We start from the raw sequence: 19,624 nt of genomic DNA, 5'->3' as shown, positions 1-19,624 counted from the left end.
CGATTCGATCGACCATTTGACCAATTCGATTTGCCAATCAATTTGACCGACCTTTGCTTGTGTGGAACGGACTGTGAAAGAGATGCGGACTATATTGTCGGATACGACACACAGGACAGTGATGACGAACTCTAAATGGCATATTCTGTAATCGTGTATGTTTGATGCCATTGAATGCCTGTGTATATTTTGTCATTGACTGCCTGTGTAGATGTGAAGTTATACTGACTGCATGTGTATATATGATTTTGCTGACTGCCTGTGTATGTTTGGTGATATGAATTATTGTGACACATTTTGATGTTATTAACTGCCTGTACAAAATGATAACATGTATTTGATTATGCAACTTATCGCGAATATAAAGACAGTATTTTGCAATTCAAAACCTTTGATTCGTGTCTTACCATTCCCCATAGCACTAATTTGATACTTTCATTGGATTCCTTGTCCCTGAAAATATAGGTTTAGTATATTTTTAAAAGTTTTTAGGGTAATTAGAGGCAGAAATAGAACAAAATATGTATTTTACAGTGGCCATTTTGAAAATCCAAAATGGCCGCCATACAGGTATCTCTCCAAATGTAAACATTGATTTTTAGTTTCCTTATGCTATAACCTTTCCAAAAATGTATAGGTTTGCTAATCTACCATGATTTTGAACGAAATATAATTTATTGACATAGTGAACCTGACTATTCCTTATTACCAACTCTACCATCTGGTGAAGTTTTGTGAAGATCGGTTTAAAATTTTGTGACCTGTAGGCAACTGACAGACAGACAGAATAACACAGAAGACAACTAATATACTTGAAAAATCTTCGATTTTGCAAATAACAACAAGGAAAAGAGCAATCAGAGATTGCAAACCCTCGCCAAGATGTATTTCCGGTGGTTAAGGCTTTTGTGTAAAAGCAAATATGGCGGCCGAACCACGTGACCGATGACATCATCATTATTATTTTTTCCTCCACCAATTTATTCCTAGATTATGCTCAAGAAATTTCATCTTGATCGGATGACGTTTTGTACTTGTCAAATTATGACGTCATAATGGAGGCACCTATGACCTCATCATTCACAGATGTTATTCCACATGGAGAGTTCTTTACAATGAGCCATGTCTCAATTTTTTCTATTCAGCGCTTTCAGAGATATAGAGGTGCAAAGTTTTTCGGTTTTTCCAATATGGCGACCCGAACCACGTGACCTATGACGTAATAATTATCATTAAAAAATTATACAGGTGAAGTGGCACCTATGCTGAAAATTTCCTGTCAATCGGACCAACGGTTGCAGCGAAAATCATATTTATTCTGTGCGGACAGACAAACAGACAAACAGACAGACAAACAGACAAACAGACAAACAGACAAACAAACAGACAGACAAACAGACAGACAAACGGACTCAAATGCAATACCCTCTCCTCAGGCGAGGGTAACTAGAATTAAACCGATGTACAAGAAAATAAAGACAAAACACATGAAGAGTAATAATTTACATTCACATCAGGATTCTTGCACAACTCAACGCCTGAAAAATTTAAAGGGAGTTATAAAAGGGATTTAAAGGGATTTAAAGGGAGCCCCTCCATAGAAGGGGTGAACAGCATTTAAAATAGAGCTTGAATGAAAATACAAGGAAGGATATACAGTACAAAGATATAAGGCAAGGCAGAAAAAGTATTCTCAAGGCAACCAAAATATGACAGAAATGACGTAGAATTTTCCGAGTCCGAGAGTGTTGATTGACCTATCGAAGTGTCAAAAGTCACAATGAAGGCAGCCAGGGAAAAAGCAGTTAAAGGCACCAATAAAAACAATTATTTTAAGATTTAAGGTTGTCACATTACATTTCAAAGTGCACCAGATACCAGGCATTTACAAAAAATATACTAAGAACGATGCTGCAATGTACGACTCACCGTGGAATTGAGGCTTATGTTAAATCGCGAACCCACAGAAAGAGAAAGTGGCAATAGATGTGCTTCGGTGGTGAAAATGTAATCATCCAAGTCTATTCCCAGATCTGCCTCTTCGGTGAAAAGCAGGTACAGGTATTTGAACATCTCAGCCAGGAAGAAGGAATCCATCCTGCAATCACAATGGAATCGTTCACAACGAGAGAACAATCCATTAATTCAATTCCGTTTTATTTCAAAAAATACTAAACATGTAGTATGAAGACTAAAACATTTTAGTGTGCATTGTGACATAATAATAATAATAGAAAACAAACAAAATGAAATAAGAATAAAATAACAGAATTAATAATAACTAGCAGGGACCATCGGAACCTTCTCGGGTAAAAGCCCTTGCTCGAGAGAATGCCACATAGCTATTTGAGTGTTGTATAGGCAACAGACCGCTGCCTCGATTGCTTCCAAAAATAAAACAAAACAAGAAAGAGCAATCAGAGATTGTAGACCCTCGCCAGGACGTTTTTGTGAGGCGTATTTTGTGGGGCGTTTTTGTACATTCTTTCATTATTTTGTACAACCCCACTTTCATCCGACATACGTGACATTACGTCCTTTTTATAAAACTGAATTCAGTATTGTATTTTAAATGAGGCTGTCAGAGGTGTCTTTTTAGTCCCCGGGGTCTCTTGCATCCTCGAAGTCTTTTGTGACATCAGGGTCATATGGCTCTTTTGGGTCTGGGGTGTTTTGAGTCCTGAGGATCTTTTGGGTCTTCAGTCTTCAGGATATTTTGGGTCATCAGGGTCTTTTCGGTCTTCTGAGTCCTCAGGGTCATTTGGTCCTTGGGGTCATGTTACGTGGTCCTCCCGGTAACTACCTGGTCTTGGTGACCCCCGGACCGTGGGAGGACCCCGCCAGAAAGATCTCTGATTTATACGCTTTTGTAGCGCAATCAATATGAAAGACACAATAATTCAAGTCAATAAGAAACCCCACACCAAGGATCCGGATTACTCAATAATATATTCCCCAATCAATCAACAACCATCAACAATCAATCACCAATATTACTAAGATGGCCATCTCATATATTTCCCTCCTTTCCCCACTCACGACCCCTCAATGGCCACTGTCCCTCACAATGTCTCTGGGCCCCTCCAGACCAAGGTGAAGGTCGACTTCTCCGCACACGGGCGGTTGAACGAACCCCTGGCTGACGTGCTCCAAACGTGCACGTCGCGTACCGGGAACAGCTGCTGCAGCGCACACCTCCTTGTAAAGCAAAGCGGGCTCGCAAAGCGCGCGAGGCCCAAGGTGCGACCCGTACGCGTCCTTGTAGACGTGGAGGCGAACTGTGCCGGACGCTTGGTTCCGTGCACGAACCCACGGCAACTTGACGTGTAACCGGTAATTACCCCGCACAGGTAACTCCTCTCGCCAGACGGGCTTTCAAACGCAGCGTTCCCCACGCTGCTCAATATCGACACCGCTCGCGTCGGAGCTGGGCGAGGAAGAAGAAGATCGCCGCTTCTCCCGGACCTCGTGTCTTTTTCTTCTTCCGGTTCACTATCCCGTTTCCGGTCTCCTGTTATCCGGAGCCTCTCTAACCCTTTAACCACAGCAACCTTTAATAGAATAAACATTAATAAGCAATGACATGAATAGTAACTCCTCTAAATCCGGGATCCGTAACAGGTCATCTGGTTCTTCATGGTGTTTAAGGATCTTCAGTGTATTATGGGTCTTGGTGGTCTAAATGGTCTTGAGGGGTCTTAAAGGTTATTCAAAGGTCCAATGGGTCTCAGCAGTCCAAAGTGTCAAAAGGTACATTCTGATAGTACATAATTAATAGACATGATGTCACTGACTTCAAACAGTACATAATTAATAGATATGTTGAAAACTCACATGGCTGGAGAAGATAATATAGTAGATTTTCTTCTTCTTCAAACAATAACAACTTCTGGCTGCCAGATCGTAAGACCAATCATATTGACATTTTAAACACGTGTTCCGCTTTACGACAACTATATTATTTGAAGTTTAACATCGATCAATGAAGCTGTTCAAGAGATATAATTTTTATAATGAAAAGATGAAATGAAAGATTCCCGTTCAATCCAACATAGCCACCAAACCATGTGACGTATGAATTATTCAAGGGCAGCATGGTGTACGCAAGGCATGGGGAACATATGTGTAAAGTTTCCATTCGATCTGTTCAGCCTTTCTGAAGGAATGGCTTTTTAAAGTTTTATTCTTCAAAAAAAATCATAGCTGCCAAACCATGTGACCTATGACGTCATGGTCACAGAACTTTTTGTTCGTCGTGGGCATGCGATAATGCATGTAATGTTTTGCCTCAATCTGTTTAGCCATTTCGGAGAAAAAGGGTTTTTCGTGGTTCGTAAGGCTTTTGTGTTAAAACAAATATGGCGGCCAAACCACATGACCGAAGAGATCATCATTAATTTTTTTTCTCCACCAATTTATCACTATATGACGCTCAAGAAATTTCATCTTGATAGGATGAAGTTTTGTACTTGTTGAATTATGACATATAATGGAGGCACCTGTGACATCATCATTAACATGTTATTCCTCATGGAGAGTTCTTTACAATGAGCCATGTCTCAATTTTTTCTATGCAATGCTTTCGGAGATATGGAGGTGCAGTTTTTCGATTTTTCCAAGATGGCGCCCATACACGTGACCTATGACGTCATAATTATCATTAAAAAATCTACAGGAGGAGGCACACCTATGGTGAAAATTTCCTGTCAATCGGACCAATGGTTGCAGAGAAAATAATATTTATTCTGTGCGGACAAACAGACAAAAATGCAATCCCCTCTCCTCTGGCGTTTAACAGTCCCTTTTGTTGTTTTACACTAAATGGAAAACTTATAGGAAGGGCATGGTGATTGTGAATATGACAGCTCCGAAGAAGTATTTGGCTTCGCAAAGCACCAAAATGGCAGCTGTAGGATTTTTCAGTTTACAATTACGGGTGGAGTCAGGCCAGCTGTCCAATCAATGGGTGAAAAGGAGTATTACACTTTGTCAGACAGACGAACAAGAGTATTATTATAGAGATGATCACAATCATAAAAACAAACAGATAACACAAAATACAAATTCCATTTCATGACAATAATGGTCAAGGCAGCAGCTATATTCCACTTGCACAGGCCCTATGCTTAACCAGGCCCTGTCTTGAAAAAGGAACAAGGGAGGTTCCCCGCCAGCCCCAGACACCGCCTAAGCTGCTCACGAAACTAGCCAAGCAGCCGCCTTCAGCCCAACCCAAGCCACGCAAAACCCGTGTCAAGCGTCGCCACCTTGGCCTTGCCCAACCACAGTACAACACCCTCAGCAGCAAGAACAACTCTCCAGCAAGAGGAGGAGGGAACCAGCCACCATTAGCATCTCCAAGTCTGAAGATCATTCTCCAGAATCCAGATAGTTACGTCAGCCACAGAAGGTGGATGGAGGTTATGTATTCACCCCCGTCTGTTTGTCCGCTTGATTGTTTGTTTGTCTGTCTGTCTGTTTGTGAACAGGATATCTCAAAAAGTTGTGGATGGATTCAGCCGAAATTTGGTGGCAAGGTCGAGTATGTGACACAGATGAATGATTAAACTTTGGTGTAGATTTGGATCCTGATCTGGATCTGAGAATTTTTTAAGTGATCCTTCACCATTGCGAAATAGGACCAAAAACGATATATAGTATGATATCTCAAAAAGTTGTGGACAACCTAGGACAAAACTTTGTGGACGATTTTGGTTCAGGTCCCAAACCAGATCTGGCCGATCAGTGGGATACAAAACAAACTATTCAGCTTGGTGGAGGTATGCGCTCTACCGAGCGCAGTTTTGGTTCGGCATGCTTGATGCATGAAGCGAGTACACGACCCTCTCTGCACAGAGCGTGATGCCAAACACGAAGAAAGCAACCACATGGCTGGCCCCAGTTGATGCCTTTGGCAAACAGCTCGGTCAGCACGTTCACCAGGTGGCCTCGAAACGCCGCAGGGCTCGCCAGCCGCAATGCTTAACCACCAATATCCACCATCCAGCTCTACAAACACTAGGCAAAGCGGTTAACTCTATTATCAATGTTGCAAAGAGTTAATCCCAAAGTGACAGGGACTTTGTACAAGAACAGCGGTGGTTGCGATGACGACGACAACAACAACAACAACAACAACACAATCCCTTTGGTCTTTCAGTACTAGTTACACTAGCACTTACCACAGGGGCTGCCAGAATAACTCAGAGGTAACACACTATTATTACTTTGAGCTGCATTGGTCCAGTTGGATTCCCGATTACAAATTGTAAATCAGGCGCAATGCAGGCAGGCAATTGGTCCACTCAGTAACCTCAGCAACTGTTGATAAGACTCGCTATAAGACCTTGTCGTCGTGTGTAAAAGAGTGAAAATTATTTTTGACAATCGATTGACCCAAAACAAAGTTTTCATGTCGTCGTCATCTCACGCATCTCTTCTGGAAACATAAAAGTTTCTCCCTCAGAATGCCAAGAACTGCTTTGTGGCCTATGGCAGAAAACATGCCAGGGATAAGTGGGCCAAAAAGCAGTACTGTACAGTGTACAGCAAATAATGGAATGGCCATAGAGTTGCTAGGTGAGAGGAATGTAGCATTATTACGTGTGGAGTCCAGAGTGCATGAAACCCAGGTAATGATAACGATGGCAAAACTCAAAAACATTTCTGTGGTTGAAGAGGTTTGTAGATAATTATGTGCCAAGTCAAAGGAAGTTTGTTGCCAATATGTCCTGGAGCTATGGGGTGGTGGTGGTTCGCGTGCAGCCTATGGCTGCTTGGCGTTTGTTTGTTTGGCATTATTTTCTGGGGATGCGGCTGTGCTGTTCCCCCTCCCCCCCCCCCCCCCCCATCCCCCTATACTAGACAGCTCGTACTCATTTTCCTGACCTCAGAAGGATGACAAGCTGAGTCAACCCAACTGGTGTTAATTCAATGGCATGAGAGGCGCTCAAACTCAGGACCCTAAGATCTCAAACCAGCCACTTTAACCTCATTATTCCTCCTCCTCGATTACTCCTCCTTACTCCTCATTTTCAAGTTTCCGGAACTAAGCAGTTGGCCATCATGCACCTCATAGTAGGTCTTTGGAATGGCCAACAGCATTACATCAAATTACACTGCGACACATGTTGGCGTGATGTCCGACCCACACATCAAAGTCGCCAAGAATTAGTAGTTTGTCAGTGTCTGCATGGAGTATCGAGGTTGTCAATGTCTGAATATAATTTGTTTTGTTGTATAATCATTCGTCAGTGTCGAAGCACATGCACACTGATTAGGATGGTATATCTCTTGTGCTCAAGTGGCACATACATGATTCTAAGCCAACCATTAAAAAACTGCTTTAAGGATTTCTTACAAATTCTCACAGGGTCGTAATAGCAAAACCAACAACTGCTTGTCTGTAACTATCAGGGACGCCTCTTCGCAATGGTTGTGTCCCCCAATGCAAGTCGCGGGCCAAATCTTCCCCATTCTTCCCTGCTGCCCGGATTCATCAGAGCAGCGCGCTCATGGTTAGAGTGCCGATCGGTCCCCATGGAGCAGCCCTTTCCCTCTGATATCTTTCTCTCTCTCCAACTCTGTTGTCACCCTGACTTTGTCAAGGCTGGGATACACCATCCTGGATGTGGGGGATCTCTGGGTCACTCCTGGGAGATTGATCGGCTGTCTCCGTGCCGCAGGATTGTTTGAGAGAACTGTCTGGGGCTATACAACAATAACAACAACAACAAAAACTACAACAACAGATCATCTTGGAGTGTTTGCCGATTATTCACTCCAGAAAAAGGTAAAGCCAGCACCATTTTTCTATGGCTGGCTGTAGTCAGGGTTGAAGGTTCCTGTAATCGATCATGTATCTTGCTCTAAGCACCGTCCTTTCTCTTAGGTCTGTCGAGATCATTTTATTTTGGGTCCATAAAAAACCACCTTTAGAGGCCATTTTTCCCCGCAAGCGGGGGTTGGCCTTTTTCGGGAACCGTGGTAGTTGTTGTTTTTCGGTCCCCTTTTTGAAGCAATGTTTTACGGCCGGATGCCCTTCCTGACGCCAACCCTTTTTGCCGCCTTTAACGACAAGCAGGGAATTACCAGTGAAATGGTACTCAAATTAGCCGACCTCGGAAGGATGACAGGCTGAGTCAACCCCCCTGGCGTTAATTCGGCGATCGACCGGGATTCGAACCCAGGATCCTGGGATCCTAAGCTGGCACCCTAGCCGCTAGCCAAACACCAGGGATGGTGATAATAAGAAGCTGGTTCCATTTTGGTTAAGGTCCGAATGTATGTCCAGCCTATCAGTGGGATACAAAATGTAAACTGTTCAGCCTAGTGGAGGTATGCACTCTACGGAGTGTCGTTCTGGTTTAATTTGTGACTGAATTTTTTGTGTTAGCCTAACAGCAAAATCATTGTTATTATTCTGCTGTTGGCCTTCCAGTGACGGAACAGTGGAATTTACCAAGGCTAAGAGTGAGCAAAGCCTGCATGCCCGAGACTTTGTGGCTACTAACTCTGAACATGTGGATATGCTTAAACGCATGGGGATTGGAATAGCTCCACTACCTGATGGCAGAGTGCAGCTTGTACATACACCAACTCAGGTAACTAAATCCCACGTGTATATCCAGATAATACTCCATACTTTTCCTTGCTTTGTTGCCCATTTATCTGATGCCTGTGAACCGATTTTACCTTGAACATGAAATCTACAGCAATTTTCTCTGTGGTGTTTACTGTGTTCAGGCCGCTAGTCCCTCAGATGCAGCTGCTGGACTCCGTTTCATGCACGAAATGATGGAGCTTTCATCACAGCTGTACTTCATACGTGTACTTCAAGACAAAGCTCGTGTCTTTAAGCATTCGCTGTACTATGAAGTGTTCTGCAATTTTTATGAAATGGGCAGTTGGAGCAACTGGGCGCAAGTTGTCGATGATGGCAGGTGACAGTTTTGGAATGGGAACAACATGTGCCCTTTTCCATTGTGCTGGAACTGCCTGTTGCTTAAATGACGCATTAATTATGTATGTCAGAGGTTCAGCAAGTTCATAAGAGAACAGACGGCTAATTCTGGCAGAGATATAGTCAGGACCGCTTGCTTTGCGAGTTTCAATTTTCCAAAGTTCTCGACACACCTCCCATGGCTGGACTTGACAGATTGGAAGAGATAGCAAATACGCTGGGGGTAGAGGAGGGTTCAGCGGTTGTAAATCTCCTCCAACTGATGTAAAGTAAGAACTCTCCTCTTATGGTATCCATGGAAATCTCCACGCATGGCCTGCGGACTTCCTCTCCAGTCGCAGTCAACGTGTGGCCCTGAATGGAATTCTCTCATATCCCCTTCCCATCCAGGCTGGAGTTCCTCAAGGTAGTGTTCTGGGCCCTGTGCTTTTTCTGGTCTTCATCAATGATCTCTCTGACTTTCTGGAAATCCTCTCCATCTCTTTGCTAATGACTCCCGACTCTCTGGAAAATCCTCTCTATCTCTTTGCTAATGACTCCGGACTCTCTGGAAAATCCTCTCTATCTCTTTGCTAATGACTCCCGACTCTCTTGAAAATCCTCTCTATCTCTTTGCTGATGACTCCACTCTCTGCCGCTCCATATCTCATCCCTCTGATCAGCAGGCAGCAGCCTCTTCACTCTCTGCAGACCTGAACAAAATCACAAACTGGTCAAACAAGTGGAACATGCCTTTCAATCCTGACAAATCTCATACTCTCACTTTGTCTCTCCGAAAAGACTGTCTGGAAAACCGTCCCATCTACTTTCTCAACAATCCTCTCAGCGAAGTTCTGTCGCTCAAGCTTTTGAGTCTCACTATCAAGCATGATCTTTCCTTGGAAAACCACATTTCCAAGCTGGCATCCAAAGCCAGTCGCCGACTGGGAATCCTCCGTCATGTGAAGTCCTTCCTTGGCACCTCTGAGCTCCTCAACACGTACAAAGCTTTCATCCACAGCTTGATGGAGTCCTGCTCTCCCCTCTGGGCTGGTGCACCTGCCTCACACCTAGCTCGGCTTCACGCTGTAAAAACCAAAGCATTCAGAATCATTGGAATCTCCCGCGATGAAGCTGATTCTGAAGGCCTTTCACTCACTCACCGCAGGCAGGTAGGTGGTCTTTCTGTCTTCTACCGACTCCTCTCCAGCCTAGCTCCCCCAGCTCTGTCTGTGCTCTGTCCCCAAATATTCCTTCAGGATGCATAAGATCAGCCAGCAACCCTCTTCTGGTGAAACTGCCAAAATCAAGACTCTCTGCTCACCTTCACTCTTTCATTCCTCTTTTTTCCCCACCTCTGGAACAAACTCCCACACTCTCTTCAATCCCACTCCTCCCTCCAGGTGTTAAAACAGCTGTTCACCACCATCTCTCATCTTCCCCCATCCAACACCTTGATCTTTTCTACCCCCGTTAATACACTCCAAATCCACTTCTTTCAATCTCCGACTTCATTCCTGAAATACCTAGTAGTGTAGGGAATGCAATGTAGGGAATGGAATGTAATTCCCCACATGGAATATAGGGACAATGACAGGTAGATCAGGAGAAGTGGTGGAAGTATTGGTCAGAAGAAGAGTGGACACATGTTGTGTGCAAGAGACGAGATGGAAGGGAAGTGGTGTGAGAATGGTGAAGGGCAGGCAGGGACAGAAATACAAGCTTGTGTGGCAAGGGTGCCCGGAGGGCGTGCATGGCGTTGGTGTCCTGTTTTCTGAGGAGTTTGTCGACAGTGTGGTGAGTGTGACGAGAGTGAGTGATAGGTTGATGATGGTGAAAATGATGATTGGAAAGCTCTTGGTGAACGTCAGCTCAGGATATGCTCCGCAGGTTGGTCGGAGCGATGAAGAGAAGGACAAGTTCTGGTGTGCAATAGAGAAGCTGATGGAAAACGTGAAAGATGAGGAAGTTGTTGTGGTAGGAGGAGACCTAAATGGACATGTGGGAAGGAGTATGGACGGTTTTGAGGGAGTTCATGGGGGTTACGGATATGGTGTGAGAAATGGAGAAGGTGAAAGGATTTTGAAGTTTGCTGATGGAGCTGATTTGTTGATTTGTAATACTCATTTCCCGAGAGAGGATAATAAGCTTGTTACAAACACGTCCGGTGGGTCGACGACAACCGTTGACTACCTGCTGGTGCGTAGGCGAGATAGGGGGCACCTCCGGGACACAAAGGTGATCGCGCGGGAGGAGGCTGTTTCCCAGCACCACTTGGTTGTCTGCGACATAAGGGTGAAAGGTGCGAGGAGAGCTCGGCGGTTGAAGTACCAACCGAGAATGAAGGTGTGGAGGTTGAAAGAGGTGACAGTAAGGGAGGCATTAAAAGAGAGGCTGAGTAGGGTAGAGGATGATGTCGTTGAGCTTGAAAGTGGTTGGATGTCAATGAAAGATAGTCTGTTGGGAGCCGTTGGTGAGGTATGTGGATGGACAAAAGGACCACCGAGGCACTCGGAAACATGGTGGTGGGATGATGAAGTTGGAAAGAGGATTGATGAGAAGAGGAAGAAGTTCAAGGAGTGGCAGAAGGCGAAGGGTGCGGGGGCAGAAAAAGCAGAGCATGAAAGTTATAAGGCAGCCAAGAAGGCTGCAAAGAAAGAGGTAGCAAAGGTGCAGGAGGCATGTAGGAAAATGTTCGGAGAACGCTTGGATTCGGAAGAGTGTCAGAGAGCGGTATTCAGGATTGCAAAGCAGATAGCGAAAGAGAGGTGTGATGTGATGGGGGTGAGTTGCTTGAAGGATGAAGTGGGACAAATCGTTGTGGACCCTGATGGAATTAAAGGAAGATGGAAGAGATATATGGAAATGCTGTTGAATGCAGAGAATGAATGGGATGGCAACAGAGAGAGTAACCCAGTTTTAGGACCGGCAGAGAAGATAACTGAGAAGGAAGTTGAGGAAGCGATAAAAGCAATGAAGAGTAGAAAAGCGGGAGGGCCGACCGGAGTTGTGGGAGATATGTTGAAGGCAGCGGGAATTTGGGGTGTGAAGAGAATGACAGAGATCTGTAATCTGGTGGTGAAAGAAGGCCGCATTCCAGTGGATTGGGAACTGAGTACCCTCGTCCCTCTATACAAGGGGAAAGGTGACCCTCTGGACTGTGGCTCATATCGAGCGATAAAGTTATTGGAGCATGGAATGAAGGTATTGGAAAGGGTGTTGGAGAGGAGGATAAGGAAGAAAGTGAGGATCGACGAAATGCAGTTTGGATTTATGCCAGGAAGAGGAACGACAGATGCGCTTTTTATTGTAAGTCAGTTGCAGGAGAAGTACATGGAGAAGAGGAAGAAGTTGTTTCTTGGGTTTGTTGATCTGGAGAAAGCATTTGATAGGGTTGCATGCGAAGTAGTGACATGGGCATTGAGGAAGTTAGGAGTGGAGGAATGGTTGATGAGAGTAGTGATGGCAATGTACAAAAGAGCGCGCACAGCTGTAAGGACGAAGGACGGGAACAATGGTTAGTTTGAGGTGAAGGTGGGAGTGCATCAGGGGTCGGTACCAAGTCCACTACTATTTGTAGCTGTGATAGAGGTGCTGGCTCAGAACGTAAAGGAGGGTTTACCGTGGGAGTTGTTGTATGCAGATGATCTGGTGTTGATTGCGGAAAGTATGGATGGACTGAAGGAAAAGATGAACAAGTGGAAGGAATGTATGGAGACAAAAGGTCTGAAGGTGAATATCGGAAAGACGAAGGTGATGGCAAGTGGTAAAGCATGTGGTGAGGTGGAAAGAACTGGGAAGTGGCCGTGTGCTGTGTGCAGGAAGGGTGTCGGAGTGAACTCCATTCAATGTACAATGTGCGCTGAGTGGGTTAATCAAAAATGTAGTGGTCTGAGAGGGGCATTATCCAGTGTGGCAGCTACATTCAAATGTAAGGTGTGCACAGAGGGAGCTGCAGATGGAGGAAATGTTGAGTTGGATCTTGGAGACGGCGTGAAGCTGGAAGGTGTGAAAACATTTTGCTACCTCGGAGACATGCTGAATGGAGAAGGTGGATCAGACTCGGCAAAGGTTGCTCGAGTGAGATGTGCATGGAAGAAGTTTCGGGAACTGATTGGCGTGCTGATGAAGTGTGCGCTGAGTGTGAGCTGATGAAGGGGAGTGTCGTTGAAGCTGAAGGGAAAGGTGTATGCTGTATGTGTGAGAAGTGTTATGATTTATGGGAGCGAGACATGGGTAATGAACGTAGAGCAGCAACGAAGGCTGGAAAGGGTGGAAATGCGAATGGTTCGGTGGAGGTGTGGAGTATCGTTGAGAGGAAGACAACTGATGAATTGTGAAAGATGATGGGAATAGAGCCTGTGATGGATGCTGTGAAGAGAAACAGTTTGAGATGGTTTGGTCATGTGTTGAGGAAGGATGAAAGTGACTGGTTGAGAAGAGTGATGGAAATGAATGTAGAAGGAAGTAGAGGACGGGGAAGACCGAGAAAGACTTGGCTAAAGATGGTGGAAGAAGAAATGCGGGCAAGGGGGGTTAACAAGGGGAGATGCAGAAAATAGGGCAAAATGGAGAAGATTGTCGTGGGGTCCGCAAGGCTAACCCCTGCTCTTGCAGGGAAAATGGCCTTAAAATGCATGTTGTTGTTGTTTATTGTATCCCCCTCCCTCCCCTCACACCCTCTCCCTTCCACAGATCTCCCGATGTCTCTGTTCTCTACTGTTGTTGTGCTTGTGTGCTTCTATCTCTCTCCCCATCTTGTCTCCCACTCCCTTTATTATATGTTTTATGTGTCCATTTATGTTTTTTGTGTTTAATATTAGCTCTTACATGAGCCTTGATCTTGTATACAAAAACAAACAAACAAACAAGACATATTGCATCAGCAATAACTTGGTGATCTGATTGCTCGATATTCTCAACTGCAATGTTGCGATGATAGTTTCTGCTGCCAACTGTCATTACATGAATCTTGCGATACCATGCTGCTGGGTTCAAACGTTCAAAACGAATAATTTCCCTGAATATGGGACAATAAAGATTTTTTTATTATTCAACGTTTTACCTTGAACGTGTAGTAATTCCGCTTTGCTGCTTTCAATTCGCGTATGACCTTTTGCGGTAATATCTCCATCGTGTGTATTTTCCACCAAGGTGGAAGGAATGCCGACGAGTTTGTACGATAGTATAAAAAAAAACACCGTTTAGAGGCCATTTTTCCCCGCAAAGCGGGGGTTGGCCTTTTCGGGGACCGTGGTAGTTGTTGTTTTTTGGTCCCCTTTTTGAAGCAATGTTTTACGGCCGGATGCCCTTCCTGACGCCAACCCTTTTTGCCGCCTTCAACGACAAACAGGAAATTACCAGTGAACTGGTACTCAATTAGCCGACCTCGGAAGGATGACAGGCTGAGTCAACCCCCCTGGCATTAATTCGGCGATCGACCGAGATTCGAACCCAGGATCCTAGGATCCTAAGCCGGCACCCTAGCCGCTAGCCCAACACCAGGGATTCTCTACGATAGTATGAACAACGTTATCCATGCTTTATCTTGCTGATGCTGGTGAACACATCGATGTGGAAAGTATGTGTCGATCGCCTGATGAAGCATGTGGTAAAACATGTTGCACTTGTTCACGTTCTCGGTAGACTTGACCTCAGACCGATCATGATTGCTCAACCATGCTCCAAATTCCCGTGCATCGCTTTCTTTCATAGGACAACTCGTTTTCAAACAACGTTCCTATGCGGAAGGCAGGCTCTCGGTCTTACGATAACACATTGATGGTCGCTGAGTCCCAAGGGTGAAATAATCTAAATCGGATGATAATTTTTGGCAAGATTCATTACAATCTTGTCCACAGTAGTATCGTTGCGAGTGGGCTCGTTCAATATCTGCACCATTGAGTCTGAAAGTAAAGTGAAGCGTTAAAGTCGATTGAAATCGCCAAGAATGGTGATTCCGGTATCCGGCTGAAGAGTGAGGATCTGAACTACCGTCGAGCTAAGATGATCCAACAGCTCATCTGCTAATGGAATTTTTGGATGGGTGGAGGGGGTGGGAGTAATAGACAGCAGTGATGACTACGCTCGCTATCGGTCGTGGCAGACGAGGAGGTCGGACCCTCAGCCAAATTACTTCGAGATCTATAGCTTGGAGGTGAAGCTTCGTGTAGATAGCAACGCCTCCTCTTCGCTCCATCCTTGGGCAAGAAAACAAATCGAAGCTTGGAATAGTTAATAAGTTCACATGCTGATCAGGAGAAAAACAACTTTCGGTGATAGCTGCAGAGTAAATACTGTTATGGTTCATGTTAAGGCTTAATTCATCAACCTTGCTGTTGAGAGACCGCGGGTTACATAATAACATTGAATGTAGCCATGAGAGGTGATGATGACCATTCGGTCTCAGAATTGTTATGTTGATGAGAGTCTTACACCAAACTCCCCTGAAGTATCAAGACTCGGGCGATTCCCCATGATAGTCGAGATTGGATGCTTGATGTGGCGTCCAGCTCTGTGTTTCCTCATCTCTTCTATTGATTGGAATCTACTTCTTCCATATACAATACATTGTTGTGGGTAGTAGCATTGGCTGGGGGAGGAGGGAGTTTTGCTGGGGATGCAGTGCCACCTGTAGCTTATAGCAGCTACTTGTGATCGGTTCTGCATGCCAGCAATAGCTCGCCTACTCGTCACAAAGGACACTTTGGTACCTTTAACCTCTATAAACTAATGTTGGCAGATGGGACTCCCAGCAGACCATCCATCTGAGGGACGGCACACAAACTGATGCCTTGCCCTGCATGCAAAACACCAGTATGACAGTTTATAGCGGGGTCGAGATTCAATCCCAGGATAAAGAGCTCAGAAGTGAGGGTGCACACCTCTAGTCTAGACTATTCTGCCAACCTCTCGATTGGAGTGCACAATGTTACCCTGAGTAGGACTGCTACGTCATCAAGGACGTTGCTGAACAGGGATTGGGTTTATAATCATCTTTTAAGTGACGAGGATCCTATATTGTCGATGTGCAGGTTCAAGGATACAGCTGCCAGCTTATCAAACGTGCCGCTATATAGGGCTTGATTGACGATGGTGACAACTGTGGTGGATTACTTACTGTACTATGCTTGAAAGGACTAAAGCTATGTTGGCTTGCACTGCTGCATACCTACTCTCTCTACATCCCCCCATGACAAAGTAGCAAGAATAGCAAGACAGACAATGGTGAAGGAGAGGGATGCACTTACTGACATAGAACATCATATTTGTACCATAATGATTGGCTCCCATGGCCTATCTCGTAAAAATCGAATCAGACTTCACATCACTTACAGCAAATCCATTTTAACACAACACCCACATTTGTGAACACAATATGAGGAAGACAAAGAACAGCAACATCACTTACCTGTCCTCGTGACTGCCTGTGCGCACATCCTTGACTGCGGCAAAGCCACAAGGTACACGGGCATGCTTGTTTAGATTGGTGACAATAGATTTTCCCACTTCCAGGTAGTAGAGATCCCCTGTTGCCTGTAACAACCAACAACCCACCACAATCGGAAAAATGAAAAAAGATTAAACAATAACAGGTAACCCTATTCCAATTCCGTCAGCAAAATGATTAGCACACAGGTATACACAATCATCCACTCACATGGGAGAGAGTGTACGTAATACAGAGTCTGTAAAGAGCAAGCTGTTTTACGTAGCAACAAATGATGCACGTAGCAACAAAAGCTGTATTTTAACTTTCGCCAGGCGGTCAAACACCAACACCTGTGGCCATTTGTGTTTATGGTAACTGCTTTGTCGAGGATCATCGACTTCAAGACTACAATTATCACATCAAACCAAATCTTATAGATAATGATCTGACACTGTAAAAAAATTTAAACATGTTCTAATGGGAAATGAATGTGGAGGAGAGGTGATAAATTAATAACGTGTAAATAAAATACCTTATACAGGAAGTAGGTACTTTCAGCAAACTCAGGCCTCAGAGGGTGCTGAGCCCAATGCACGCGGAAGTCTGTGGTGAATGCCTGGAAGACAATGGTATCATAAGTGTCCAGTGAAGCCACACATAATTAACAAGTTTAGAACCTGCCATCTGTGCTTAAAAATACTAGTTGAGCTTTATTTATTTTCCCTCGAGATAAGTCACAGCCACAGAAGCGCCCCCCCCCCCCCCCCCCCTTGAACTCCTGCCTCACCCCACCTCACATTCCCCATTCCCACCCAACTTCAGCATCCAAAGGCACCTAATGGGCCAATGGCAGAGACTGCCCTCAGTGTTGGGGTCACAGAACATGGTGATCCTTTTTGAACAACACAAACATTTGCATCCAAACGTCACGTAATACACAAAAATAGGGGCACGACCCCAGAGAGCGCAACTGGTACAATGAAGCAGGATACTACACCAAATAAAGGTATTTCAAACAGTATCATGGTACTTTAAACCAATTTCAATGGATGCTAGGAGCAAGTGCAGCATGTAGAACACTAACGTAATCATAAGATTAAAAACAAAAAACCTATTTTGGGGTTCAACACCCTCCCGCCCCCCCCCCCCCCCCATAGACTCCCTCAGACCACGATTTTTCTAATGCCGTGAACAAACTTTGATAGATCACAGGTGATGAAGGTATACACAATCATCCACTCAGGTATACACAATCATCCAACATCAGGTTTCATCAAAATTGTGGGTGTAGTCTTGGAGAAGGGAGCAAATACCAATTTTTTTTTTGGGGGGGGGGTGGGAGGGGTAAAACCTGAACCCACTTTGACCCCCCTCCTCCCCCCTCTCCCCAACCGTACACCTCCTTAAATCCAGATTTTCTTGATGCCATGAACAAACTTTGGTACATCATGGGTGATGATGGTTGTAGTCAAGCATCATCGAAATTGTGAGTGTAGTTTCAGAAGAAAGAGCAAATACCTATTTGGGGAGGAGGGGGGAAGCAAGGGATCAAATCTGGACCCCATCTGGTAAACCCCCTTAGACCCGGATTTTTTTTTTATACCGTGAACAAACTTAGGTTGCAACATACCAAATATCATTTTGGATAAGTTTGGTCACAATCCTATCAGCACTTTCAGAGAAGCTGAAAGTGTTTACAGACTGAAGCACTACATTCCAGGTGAGCTTAAAATGACACTTATAATGCGTCACTGAAAGTTATCGAGAAATCACAAGCGATTACGTAAATATCAAATAAAATTCCTCCTCATGCTTGTTCTAAAGATGTATCCGTTAAACCAGCTATAGGCAACAAAGTGAACTCTTAGGGAATCATCCATGTTTTGCAGACATGCCAGAGCTTGTGAAAGATTAATTAGGAAAATAAAAATTAAGAAAATGAGGATGAAGGAAGGATGAGAAGGGCGGTGTTCGGCGAGGTTCGTGGCGTGTGGAAGGATTGGGGCAGAAAAGGGAGAGGGGTTTGAGGAGGGAAGGGAGAGATAGGAATGTCGGTTGGGAAAGGGATAGTGTGAATGAATGAATGGATCGTTTTAAGGCCATTTTCCCCACTAGAGTGGGGGTTAGCCTTGCGGGCCCATGACAATCATGGTTCCCTTTTTGAGGCAATGTTTTTTAATGGCCGGATGCCCTTCCTGACGCCGGGAATGGGATAGTGTGAAGTACAGTATATGGAAGGTGTGGAATGGGAGCTGAGGGGATTAAGATCATATTTGCTTACATCATAAATAGGTAGCCATTTGTGTGGCTGAAAAAGCAAGTCATCAATTTCCCCAAAAAATTACAGCTATTTAGGCAATTGCCTGGCCACAACTTCTATGTAATGTAGGCCATGACGGGATGAAAATGGAAATTCTCCAATTACAGTTCTAGTTTTGTGAAATCAATAGATTGGTTCCAGAATGAATGTTTGTTGAACCAAAAAGTAACAATAAAACACCTCGGGCAGGAAGTTGTGTCGCCTTGTGATTTGATAAAGCATCTCATGGGTCTGGATGGCAGGCTGGATGTCTCCTTTAAGAACCTTTGAGAATAGAAAGAACCACAGAAAACAACCAGTGAATATTACCCAGCAATGCACAAACAGTGTCCCTCAAACAACAGCGACATAATGCAGCCCATCCAGAGGTGATGGTCAAAGTTACATATGGGTATGTTATCAAACCAAATTTGCCATGTGTTTTCCTGTTAATGCTTAAATCCCATCCATGTAATCTGAAAATGTAGTACAAAGACAAGTGGAGTGAACATAAGGATGAAGAAGAATGTGCGAGCCCATGCGGCATGCATGATCTATCTTATGAAGACAATGTACGGTATGCCAATGATTTTTAGCCGCGTCGCAAGACGCTGGTCATAGAGTGCCCTCTGCTGTTGTTGTTGTTGTTATTCTTCTTGTTCTTCTTCTTGTTCTTGCAGAGAAGACAAAACCTCAAAGCTCCACCCATTCTGGGAACCATAGCTCCACCCATTGTGGGAGAGGCTTCATATAAACAAATATCCACCATTTTATTAACTCGCATAGCTTTGAGGCCTGTTTTGTAGGCCCGTGGTGTCTTCCTCTCTCACACAGTTTTATTTCAAATCAAATTCGATATATCATTTCATTTTTCACAGTCGCTAACATAATTTTAGACTCGGTTGAAAAAAAACGGGAAGAATATCCGAAGAAAGTTGCCCTTTATAGAACG

The 19,624-nt window shown here is 44.4% G+C and overlaps 1 protein-coding gene across 3 annotated transcripts in view; it reads right to left on the bottom strand.

The window, feature by feature from the left end:
• EDEM3 (ER degradation enhancing alpha-mannosidase like protein 3) overlaps positions 1-19,624 on the bottom strand; it is a 74,655-nt gene that overhangs the window by 10,738 nt on the left and 44,293 nt on the right. For all 3 annotated transcript variants that reach the window (XR_013624309.1, XM_068124504.2, XM_068124507.2), the window contains exons 11-14: positions 18,874-18,957; positions 16,906-16,989; positions 16,353-16,477; positions 1,930-2,098 (exon numbers count right to left, since the gene is read on the bottom strand). Coding sequence is in view for 2 of the 3 variants with exons in the window: in XM_068124504.2 (XP_067980605.2) it covers positions 1,930-2,098; positions 16,353-16,477; positions 16,906-16,989; positions 18,874-18,957 (462 nt within the window). In the remaining variant the exon portion in view is untranslated. The remainder of the gene's footprint in view (positions 1-1,929; positions 2,099-16,352; positions 16,478-16,905; positions 16,990-18,873; positions 18,958-19,624) is intronic.

This window comes from Myxine glutinosa, chromosome 8, assembly GCF_964187855.1.
Source record: "Myxine glutinosa chromosome 8, kmMyxGlut1.1, whole genome shotgun sequence".
NCBI classification, from domain to species: Eukaryota; Metazoa; Chordata; class Myxini; order Myxiniformes; family Myxinidae; genus Myxine; species Myxine glutinosa.
This window is presented reverse-complemented; position numbering and strand designations above follow the sequence as displayed.